Source organism: Corella eumyota, chromosome 2 (assembly GCF_963082875.1).
Source record: "Corella eumyota chromosome 2, kaCorEumy4.1, whole genome shotgun sequence".
In the NCBI taxonomy this organism is placed as follows: Eukaryota; Metazoa; Chordata; class Ascidiacea; order Phlebobranchia; family Corellidae; genus Corella; species Corella eumyota.
This window is the reverse complement of record NC_137491.1, coordinates 7,494,542-7,506,495: the sequence shown is the minus strand read 5'-3', so window position 1 is coordinate 7,506,495 and position 11,954 is coordinate 7,494,542. Positions and strand designations below refer to the sequence as shown.

The following is an 11,954-nucleotide window of genomic DNA, read 5'->3' as shown; positions in this document are numbered from 1 at the left end:
AATTAAATACCGAGCCGATATCGTTGAAAGCGAGGCCCCGTTTAAATATCCTTGCTCGCATTTTTAACTCTTGACTTTTTAGCCCGACTGCGGCAACAGCGACTCCCACTTAACAACCAAACAATTGTAACGTTATAGCGTTACAAAGAATTGGCTTGTGATGTCACGATGCTTTTGTTAAGCGCATTTAAGCGATTGTACATTGTTAGTGTGGTGATGAATTCCATCAGTTTATATGTAAACAAAAGCACAGAAAAATCTATTATAAGCTTTATTGGTAGGATATGAATATTTTATGACAATTAACAAGATATATACAATGCAGATGTTTTAGAATTAGGTTAGCTGCTGTATGACCTGTAATGTTTTAGGCTAAAACCAACAATTCAAGGTTAAAATTGTTGCTGGTAAAAATCGATATGGCGATGGCCCATCCCGTTCCTGGAGTTGGTAGGAGGAGATTGTTACGTCATAATGGCAACAATGAAAGGATCGCATCTGCTCCGCCTGACATTATACGACTACGTCATATCTTACGCCCACTTCACCCCAAAAAACTGTCAGAAATACGGGTAAGTTCGGGTTTTCTGTTGTAAATAATGGTCAGTTATCCAACGCTACCTGTAGGGTCATAGTACTTGCAAAACTATCAATAAAAAGGGGTCAAAGGCGATGTAAAAGTAGAGTTTGTCTACTATTTTGGCAACACCATTGAATTCTGTGTGTTTTATTTAAAAAATAAAAACGTTAGCGAAATACACAAGTAGCATCACATTTGTTGCTAGCTACCTACCTTAGAGTGTTGTTAGTTTATTTTAATTTAACAAAATTCGGACAAATGCGTTGGTTAAAAGAAAAGCGAATATGTCCTGAAAGTTTGTATCAATCAAATATGAGAGAATTTCGTAAACTAATGGGATTAGTTGAGGTGCAAAAATCTAAAAAAAATATTAAACAACCCGACTTTATTTGAATACTGCTCATAAATGCAATTTGCAGTTACCAAAATTTATAATTTTGATTTATAAAAAAAGGACATTACATTATTTTAATCAAAGCTATATAGATTATTAATATTTAGCAAGCGGGTTTGCTTTACACATATTGTTATATTTTTTACAGAAAAGTGCGAGGGTGGCCTGGCAGTCAGAGTCCGACCATGCACAGAGTTGTCCGACTACTTATGGTAGTTTGCATGGCAACAAGTATTTAGACGAACCAACTAACAACAGAGTTCGACCTTCTTCCCCACAGAGGTTAAATAAGCCTCATCCGCCTAAGTAAGTATATAGAGTTGTAATGCTCACCATAAATTAAGTGTTAAGTTAAGATTAGGTTAAGTACTATTAACTTTATAATATAAAATTAAAGTTGACTGAATGGTTCCTACTTTTTTATTATATATTTTAGTGTTTTTCTTGTCACTCGCTTAAAGAAGGTGGATGGATGCTATGAACCAAATACCGCAGCACAAAGAAAGTACGGAGGTAAATATTTTCAAATTCTTAGGTTGAAGGGGATTTTTTTTAATAGCCTTTGAAATTTATTTGCCGTATACGATACGACAAACTTAACTTACAATTTAACCTTGTAGGAACAGCCCGTCAAAAACTAGATCAATACGTCACCGATCATCGCAAAGACATTGCTGTCGCAATGGGGAAAACCCCACTCAGAACTCCGCAGCGTCCACACACGTCCGATGAAAAAATTAAAATGCAAACTGTAGTCGGTCAAGTTCCAGCTCAAGCTGCACAAGCTTGGATAAAATTAAGCAACGATAAAGGTTGGAAAATTAATCAATAATATTGAAAAATGTTAGAGGGCTTAAACATGTACATTTCACCAAGCTACTTAACTTTAAAATCAATTCATAAATGTATTTGAACCATAACAGAAAAAGCTTCCATACGGAAAATGTTTAATGAGACTGAAGCTAAAATTCGAAAAGAGCTAGATGCCAGCAGACAACCAATTAAACAAAAGCAAGTTACAAAACGACCAACGCAACCACCGACCTTGAGGTCACGTGTCCAGGTTCCAAAAGAGGTTTATTCTACCACAAGATGGCTAAAGAGAGCCGGGCATAGCGGTAAGAGAAATTTTTTTGTTATATTTTATTAATTTGTAGATAACAATGTTTTATTTTATTTATTTTTTAGAAAATGCGGCAGTCATTAAATTATTTGAAGCATTGCGCAAAGCCCCACCTCAACGAATACCCATGGAAGGCCCTCATTTCCATATCACTGACTATTCACCTATGTTCGCAAACGTCCCAAGGGTTCCTTATCAAGATTTTCAGATTCACCCAGAATGGCATCAACCTTGGCATAAGAAATATGAAGTTGGAGTCCAGGCCTAAAATGTCACAAAATAAAAAAATGATTTAGTTAAAAAAATTATTTTTTTGGGGTATTGTCATTATAAATATAGATTTTAACATTTTACCTATTTTAATTAGTTTCCATCTCCATATGGATGGTCCTAAAGATTATAAAATATTGTATTTAATTCGAAATCGATTCTCCAATACTGAAATTGGGAACACAAGTTGTAAATATTTATTATCTATTTTCTAAATATGGGACGTAACTTTGAAATTTACCTAATTGTGTCACTGTCATTAAGTGCAAATTTATTCCGAAATATGTAACTGGCCAATTTTTACGAGGTGTTTTGTCCTGCTGATACTAATTAGGTTTAAAATTTCTTCAATTTAGCCATTTCGTGAAAAGTAGCTCGTTGAATAATTAAAAATAAACACGTAAACGCCTATTTCCGGAATGTCGAGTTAATTTCGGTAATTGCCTAGAAAATTAGCACATTTTTTCGCCCTTCTTTGTTCTGGTAATTAAAACAAATAAATGTTTTGACCGTGGTTTGTCTAATTACTTGTTTTAAATCTTCGTTCGACAATCGAGATGGAAATTAAAAATCGATTTTTCAAAATTAAGGCCATGTTTTATGTTTCTTAAAAAACATGTTCAGTATTATAACGCCCCGCGCATAGAAGTAGTTCAATTTAGAGAGAATAAAGTTAATTAGACGCTGATTATTTATCTGATTGCGTAGCCAAGTTAAAAAAAACAGAATTTTATCAAAGCAATGAATGCACTACTAAACCTGAATAAAGTACAATAAGGAATGCAGGCCTTTGTGTTAAATTTGTTATCAGTTAAAAATCGGTCACGCTTGTTTCATTTAAATTAAGTTTTAAATGTCTAAGGTTGATATATAAAGTGGCTAGGCGTCTACTGTGTCCAGTGTAAGAATGCAGCTTAAATTTGATAGGATTTAAAGTTTTTTTTCCACGCCGTAACTACGAAAAAGAGAAGCACTGATTTAATAAAAGAAAATCGCCGGAGAGGTAGGATTTAATAAAAAAAAGAAAAAAAAATGACGGCCAGTGTTTAGTAGATTTGATATTTAGTTGAAGAGAGAAGCAGGTAGTTCTTGCATTTATTGGTTAGTTAGAATTGGATTTGGAAAGCAATTATGGCATTGGTTTAATTACATTAGCAGCAAGGCAGAGACTGTTTTACTGCTTAATTGAACTGTAAAAGCAATAAATATTTGATTAGCATCTGTTAAAACAGCGCAATTCGCTTTATTGCTGGCTATAATTTATGCGGTTTTTAACAATACTACTTTATCACATTGTCTGATTGCTTAAGATTTCCAAATATTTAAATTTTAATGATATAACCTCAGATAAAAATAAGTAGATTTATTTTGGTACAAGAAGCTTTTTAAAATCGTTCAATACCCGAAGGTTATTAAAAAATTGATGACTAATGTTATTCTACCATTTTTAACGTTATGATATGGATCAGTGTGTCATTTATTTTTAATGCCTAAAAATTGAAATTATGTTGATTCAAACATGTGTTACTGTTGATAAAATAAAAAGTGTTTTATCTGATGCAGAGTATAAGTTAATATAATAAAATGTGGCATAGGAATATAAGTGAAAGTCAATCTGCTGCTTCGCAAGAATTTTCTCGGGAAAGCGCAGCTGAAGAAATGGAAAAATGTCTTGATCGGATTTTCACAAAATCGATGGAAACCAGAGTCCAGCCATTGTTTAATCAGGTTTGATTTTTTGTGTTTAAAAATATTTTTTGGTAATTATTTTAAGCTTTTGAGGAAACAGAAACACAAAAAATACCATAAATATTATATGAATACTTTTTTATTGATTATTTTCGTTAGTTAATTAATTTTTGTATAATATACAAAACAGTCTGTTTGCTGAAATTGTGTGGTAAGAAATGTAATAAAACCCATATTACTGTTTATGACGTAAATGAAAGTGTGATATTACACCTGTTTTTACTCAACCCAAAACAAAATAGCTTTTGTAAACAATTTAAATCAAAATGGGCCAATTTTGTGATAAAATTTACACTATCTGTCTCAAAAGTGTCACATAGGAATTTTATGATAAAGCAAAGACGCCACGTTACATCACAAATATCCGCCGACTTTATATGTCAAGATAAAATAATAGAATTTTAAAACAATCCAAAACAAATTATTTTTGTCAGAAAAATTTAAACCTTGAATTTGAATAAAGTAAATTTACGAACAAGTTATTTAAACTTATATTTTATTGTAGTGGGTTTTAGTTATTAATTAAGTTGTCTAACCAATGACATATTTCAAAACTGCCGTGTTAAAACTACATTGTTTTGTATACAAACTTGAGTGTACGCGTTAAACAAATTAACAATTTTTCAAGCACACTTGAAAAGGCCATAACTTGTCGTGTGCAAATAATTTAAACAATTACTTTCGCTTTAAAACCTACCAGCTACGATTACTGGAACCGTTTAAAAATATTTAAATCAACAAAAGATTTTTATCAGTTGTTTTTCTTGGAACGTTTAACAGTTTTCCCGCAATTTTAACTTAACAAATTATCCGAACTAAAATCCGAGTCTGAAAATTGAGACAATTTGTGGCTTTTATTGCCGTAGTTTAATGGACTCGCCTGCTTAAAATAGCTGTCTTTACGCAACGCAGAACAACGACAACAAATAATTCAAATGTAACTGTTTCCGTGAGAAAATGATCTCGCTGGGTGTTTGCTTATATTAAATTAAAGGGATCTTATTTGTTTATTTTATATTTTAGCAAATGCTTATATGTTTTTCGAAAAAATAGGTTGTGAAAATGTTTATTAAAAGTTTAATATTAAAGGGATCCTTATTTTTAAGTATGCCTTGGCAATAAAATATAATATTGCAAGTGCCTATCCTTGAACCGTTTTGGCCTTAATTGCGTATCCCTAGAGATAACTTACATCCTAATATTAAGTTGTACTTGATCATGTTTATTGGTTGGACAAATGTACTTTTATTTTGAATTATAAATCATGTTTATTTGTATACGGAACCTACGTATTAGGCTACGTGACCCAATCTAAATTTATTATAGCAAGGAAATATAATACATTTATCTTTATTATTGACATTGCCTATTCTATTTATGAATATTTACGACGTCGGTCAATTATTCTGATCTTGTTTGGAACGGAGTTTATGACGTCACCTATCCATAGAGATTGCCAAAAATCGATTGCATTTTAACTCAAATCGAAGAAAAACATTGTTTCTTGATTGTGTTTGTTTTGCTATTTCGTTGAAATCGAATGATTATTGTGTTTTAATAAATTTCAGATTATAGGATTATTACGTCATAAAGTGACATCAACGGGAAGCACGCCGTCGCGATCCATGCAAATTAAACCTCCATCGATAGATCAAGCAATTCACGTGCGTAATAATTTTGATTGAATTTCAAGTTAAAAATACATTTTTAATTACATTATTTAAAGATATTGTACATAGAAGCTATTCTTTAAATAACCTTATTTGTGATGCATTACTCAGTTGGAATTTTAATTAACTTGCTTTAAAATAAGTTTAAAAACTAAATATGGATTTGTTTTAAAGTTAATATCAAAGACTGTGACCGAAATAGTTCAATCAGCAAGATCTGTAGCTGAAGAAAATCTGCACATCAAACATCAACTCCTGCAAGGTTGTGATGACGCAATAATAGCAGGTTAATGACATCATAAGTTGTATTCTAACATTTTTAACACGTGTGTACTCAAGTTTGTTTTTAATATGGATTCAGTTGACTGTTGCTTAGAGAGGCAAAAGCGACAATCTAACAATTTAAAACCAGTGAGAGAAATTATTGGCAAACCCTCATTACTCTATTAGATAACCGACATGGTTGTGATTTGACGTCTGATTATAAATAATGCATGTCGGTAATGAGAGATACTTTACCGAATAACCTAAAAATCATCCGCAGGGAAAATGTGCTTTCATGCGACAGTTCAATATATTCTGCTTACGTAACCCCGATTCATATAGATAATAATATAGGCGAATTAAATACGGATAATGCGTATATACATCACGTGGGTGGATTATAGAAAATTGAAATTTATGATTTGGCCATGCATAAAATGTAACTAAATCGCGTTAGCATAATTCTATTTTAATGTTATTTCTAAGGCCTTTTATAAGATATAAGAATACGCCTTTTTAAATAAAAGCATAGATATACTTGGGTTAATTCCCCCACGAATATTTATTTTTAGACATTTTTGTTATAAAATATATAGTTAAATTACCACTTTGTTCCTTTTCAAACTTTTGAATTTAAAAACTTTATTGTTTTAATATATTCTCAGGAGAGACAATATGTCGAAAATTGTCCCATCAATCAAGCGATCCCTTGTTTACTCGGATTAGCCCAAGTACCAGTAGTGGAACCGGCACGGACAGCGGTATAGACGAAAACGACTTTGATGTAAATGTAGAGGTATTATCGTTATCATATAAAAAGATATCAAATAATTGTGAAATTTGCCAAAAGTTTTTTCTATTTGTTTATTCAACATTTTTGTATTGATTATAACCGACCATTAAATAGTATATCATCTTTTAAATCCATTTACAACTATTTTAAACAACGCATTTTTTATTTTTGTAAATTAATTGGGTTTTGGTTTTGTTTTCTATTAAGAGCAACTTTGAGCGATTTAGTGAAGCGAATGAATCGATAGCGACGTCATCGCGAGAAAGGTCATTAAACGCACCTGCCTCTTCCGGTAACCACTTTGATTTAATAACATTAACTTTTAAGCATATAAAAAATTCTAGCTTTACAGTTTAGTTTTTGTCTGTAGCCTTGTTTAAAATATGTTGTAATTATTCTCTATAATATTTTAAGAAAAATTTTAATATTGTTAAAAATGTTTTGCTCTAAACAAGTTAACAGACATTTATTTTTACAGCATTTAATACGAATAAAACCCTGTAACTTTAATTATTTAATATTAATTGTCAATAGTTTGACAAAGTCTTTCCGGGTATTATCTTAAAACTTATTTTTTGTATAGGATATTTAACATTTAGCAAATTTGATTTGCTCCCCTTTAAAACTCCTGAACTATATCACGACCATGATTATTCTCATCTGTCTACGTCATGTGTTGTGTTGATGACGTCAGTTGTAAACATATTTACCCTGGTGGACAGAATTGTTATTGATGAGGTTATTCTGTCAAAAAACAAGGTAGGGTTTTTTTAACTAATTTTTTTTATAAGACATCAATACTAAAGGGTTTGAATGTTTAAAATACAACAATCGACATGTAGGAATTAACTTATAAAACGTGGTTTGATATTACCTACTTAATTTACGCCAAATTCTTGACATTTTGTCTGTAGGTTCTTCAAAGTTTATCGAGTTTGCGGTCATGTGAATCTTTCCACGATTTTATGCGAGAATTTTCTGTTTTTGGAGAACGAATGGTTAAACTTGCACATTTAAGTGGAGACAGGCAAAAGGTATGCGTTATAATTTGGATTATCGTTTTCGTTTTTGTCATTGATTCATTAAAAAAAATTGTTTGTGACTTAAATAAATCGTACAGCTTTATCTAAATACTTAACTAAAAATTTTATTTATTAAATTAAATTGAGTAATCTATTTTACCCTTCTCTGTGTTTGTGCGTAGACGAATAAGTTATCAGTTATTAAAATCTTGACATTATTGCGTGTGGTTTCCTTAGAAATATTTGCAGAATCAATTTGACTTATTTTATCTTGAAATTTTTAAAATTTATTTTACTAATCCACTAATTTAAGATATTGATCGATAATGAAAAACGAGTATAAAAACAGTTTGATTTTTTGTTTACACAGGATTTAAAAAGTGACGTAAATCGAGCTAAATTATCTTTCATTCGGTCGGGGCTGGAAAAAGGAACAACTTTGTTGTTGGTATCTTCTAAGGTAAATATATTTGACGTTGTTATCTTCTTTAGCAAACAAAAGATTACTTTTTTTTCCACCTGTCCAAAACCGATTTTTATTTTTTCGGTTGACTTTATTCAATCACAATTATTTTTTGTTTAAGAAATCAATTTTTGATCGATTATTCAGCTGAAGTAATTTAAAATGCTACTTATTTGGTTATCTGAAAACAACGTTCAATTGCCTGTTTATTTACATTTTAAAACGTAAAAATATTGACTTTAAAATGGTCTAATTACATTAACGTTGAGGTCGGGAAATAAAAAGTTAATTTAATTAATATCGATTTGATTTGATATTAGGTTGAGTTTTGTCACCCAGGCTCTCCTATATCTAATTCTCTTCGAGACTTTTGTTTTGACAAAATGCAAAGCGCCCTCTATCGGCTGGATAATATCGTAAACAACATTGATTCAATTTCCAGGCAATCAAGCTCAAAGAGAAATTTGGAGGATGTATTTTCAAGGTAATTTCTATCTAAACCAAGTGTAAACTTTTGAAACATTAGATTTTTTTTAAATAATTTACTTGTTGTGCTTTTTAAATGCGATTACATTCAATTTTTGTATTTGCTTTTCTAAGTTTTATGCGCTTGGAGACACCAGAAGGAGGTAAAGAAACTTTATTTAGCTCAATTGAGAATCTTAAGGTAAGTATTTGTAAACCTAAGGTTTTTAAATAGTAATGGTTTTTGGAGAATTGTTTATCTGATATATTTTGTTTCTTACCTTAGAAACACGTGGAAGACTGTAACTCTAAAATCCAATGTGGTTACTATGATGTTTCTGAACAGCATTCGTTTCAAACATTTGACGCCATGCTTGTAAAGGTTTGTAACAGTTTTAAGATACGTGTTAATTCTCAAATTTGTTATATAAAGTCGTTTGGCTATTGTATTCCAATATATCGTTTTTTATTAGATAACAAAGCAAGTAATGACGTTTAGTGATTGTAATCTTATTTCACGAAAACAACGATCGGAGTTGGTAGCAGCTGATCACAATTTTCGTCGAGCTATGCGTGATTATTCTCTAAACAAGGTTTGTTGACATTGAAAAATTACTGAAAAAAGTTAAGGACGAATAAAAACTTAAAAATAAAGTGTTTTTGAAAATGTTTTTTATTAGCCAGTTTCGTTTTAACATTTTGTTAGATTATTAAAATATTTTTGTCTTAACATAGGAGAATCGACAACAGCATCATAGAATTGCAAAACCTTTTTTGGAGACATTGTCGCGTTTGCAAGCGATGGTAAACTTAACCCTATTATAATTTTTTAAAAAGCAAATATAATTAATACATATATATTTAAAAGGACTACGACTTTACATAATTTAGACTTGAATTTTTTTTAGTTTCCAATATTATTTTTATACCATTTCCAATGTTCTTGCATAAAAGAATAGCGAATAGTTACCTTTGCTTACTTGTAATATTTGTTATGTTTCTTCTATTCACAGACATTTGATATAGCTGTTCAAGTATGCAACGAATCTATTTCATCTTTTGCTTTTGGTAGACAATCACGCAACCAAGATATTCTAGAATCATTAATCATGTCAGCAAAGACTTTTTCCAGACAATCAGACTCGCAAAGAGCTTTGGATAGATTTAAAGACCTGTCATTACAGGTTTATTATTTTTAGAATTAAATCGACTTATTTATAATACAAACTGGCGTTCTAATTATATGTGATTTTTTTCTAATTTCGAAATTTTGATCAATTTTATTAATAATAATATCTTTTACTTATTTCTGTAGATATGCAGTGCTTGCAAGTTACTTCGAAGTTGTATGCGAGAAAAATCTTACTTGGTTGAAATTGATCAGATTATCACAAATATTACAGATCTTACAGAGCAGGTATGTATGAATATGTCTTTCATTAATTTTTTGTTACTAAAAATTTATATGTAGATACTAAAATTTATCTTTTTCAGACTTGTCAAGCATTTTATTTGTGTCAATCCTTTCCGAGTAGTCATGTGGTTCACGAGTGTTTACAAAGTTTTGCCACGCAATGGCGCACTATACCACATAGTGAGATTCCAGCATTGCTGGCAAGTTTAAATGAACAAGAAGTTGATCGGCCTAGGTGTAAACCTGAGCCGTTGGTAAAGGTATTCTTTTTTATGTTAATTTTTATCTAATGTAAATAAGGTATAAATATCATTACCGTTATTGCAATTTATGGTTTATTAGCAAAATTTTGTTCAGGCTAGAGGCACGACATTGGATGCAAGTGAACAGACCTCAGCAGCGCGAATGGGCTTGGAAATAAAACTTCTTTCTAATCAATGTGGTATGGAATGTAAACACTGGGGGCGAAATCATGATGGAGTATACACCAATGTTATACGCTTGATCAAAAATGTAAATAGTTTTTTATTTTTTATTTATAATTATGCTAAATAAGATTGGTAACAAAAATTTGACTAGGGCAATAAAATTTTTAAGATATCAGAAACATCTTGGAACTTGTATCGCTTTACCAGAGGTGAGCCTCCTCTTCGTACAACCTCTGACTTTTTTAGCGTCGCTATGGAGTTAGGAAGGACTATGCAGAGTTTTAGTGAAATTTGCAAAAATTCTGTTAGCGAAGTAAGTTTGCAAGTTTATGTATAATATTTCAAGAAAGGTTTTGTTTTAGTTGCTGTTTATATTTTATTTTAATATAATTGTGTTACTATAACCTTTGTTGTATTACTAATGATGAGCAACTAACCATATTTTAAATGTATGGAATTGAAATATATAAATGTGTTTAAGATTAAACTTGTTCGGCCTGATCTTTATTCGGAGGCGTTCTCTACTGCCACCTTGTTACCTGTTGCGTGCCAGGGCTTGCAGACGACGTTACGCATGACAGCACATGGGAAAGTTGCTGTTTTCAGCAAAGTAATGATGACTTTACGAGATGTAAGGTCCAGTTTAGAATTGGTTTCAAAGTTGACTGTTTTATTACACTCCATGTCTATAAAAGTAAGTAGTTTAATACTTTATTCTGTCAAATAGAGATAAATTTTGTGTTTAGTTGTGCTATTTACGTACAATAGTTTATAAAAGGTATAAATAAATAATTATAATTGTAACACTACTTTTTACAGAAAAATCTTTCGCAAACGCAGCAGCTTCTTCGCAGCCACAAAAAGCGTTCCAAATCTTTAAACCCACGTCACAGTCGTCGTCGATGTCCCGTTATTCACGAATCTTCAGAAGAAAGTCCAAAAATTCGACTTTCTCGTTCTGGGTTTTCTTCTGCAAACAACAACAATAATAATAGTTGTTTAACAAATGATACCAATATTTCAACTGCAGTTTGTAAGGACGAACATTCAATTAACAATTTTTCGTTTCAAGAGAATAAGCAACCCAACAAAATTAAATTGTGCGGAATAAGTTTAAAATCACCAGCAAAAGTTTCTTGTACAAGATAAATAATAAAATGTTATACCATGTTGTAGGTGTAGTCGATTTTGTTATAATATATTTTTTAATAAAATTTGTTTGATGTTAAAAATTTTCTTGTTGTTCTACTAGAAGTTTTTATCAAGGATTTTAGTGTTCAGGTTGTGCGTTTAATTATAGTTAAGGTCTGAAATTTTCG

General features: G+C 31.0%; 2 protein-coding genes across 3 annotated transcripts; both read left to right on the top strand.

Moving 5' to 3' along the window:
- Nucleotides 1–334: 334 nt before the first annotated feature.
- Nucleotides 335–2,881, top strand: LOC145742959 (uncharacterized). Of its 2 annotated transcripts, none has more exons than XM_082560805.1 (6): nucleotides 335–572; nucleotides 1,123–1,280; nucleotides 1,411–1,487; nucleotides 1,595–1,786; nucleotides 1,898–2,092; nucleotides 2,163–2,881. In XM_082560805.1, exons 1-6 carry the CDS (start codon nucleotides 420–422, stop codon nucleotides 2,363–2,365), a joined length of 978 nt encoding a protein of 325 aa, XP_082416931.1. In that variant the 5' UTR covers nucleotides 335–419; the 3' UTR covers nucleotides 2,366–2,881. The 2 variants fall into 2 exon arrangements, with proteins under 2 accessions (XP_082416931.1, XP_082416932.1); XM_082560806.1 differs by lacking the exon at nucleotides 335–572 and adding an exon at nucleotides 798–928.
- A 1,070-nt stretch (nucleotides 2,882–3,951) lies between these two features.
- On the top strand, nucleotides 3,952–11,784 carry LOC145742297 (alpha-catulin-like). The gene is made up of 20 exons (XM_082560080.1): nucleotides 3,952–4,095; nucleotides 5,685–5,780; nucleotides 5,961–6,072; nucleotides 6,716–6,846; nucleotides 7,051–7,135; nucleotides 7,427–7,602; nucleotides 7,758–7,877; nucleotides 8,236–8,325; nucleotides 8,649–8,812; nucleotides 8,929–8,995; nucleotides 9,080–9,175; nucleotides 9,267–9,386; nucleotides 9,529–9,597; nucleotides 9,807–9,977; nucleotides 10,109–10,210; nucleotides 10,288–10,467; nucleotides 10,565–10,720; nucleotides 10,805–10,948; nucleotides 11,117–11,329; nucleotides 11,455–11,784. Exons 1-20 carry the CDS (start codon nucleotides 3,952–3,954, stop codon nucleotides 11,782–11,784), a joined length of 2,766 nt encoding a protein of 921 aa, XP_082416206.1.
- The last annotated feature ends 170 nt before the right edge of the window (nucleotides 11,785–11,954 follow it).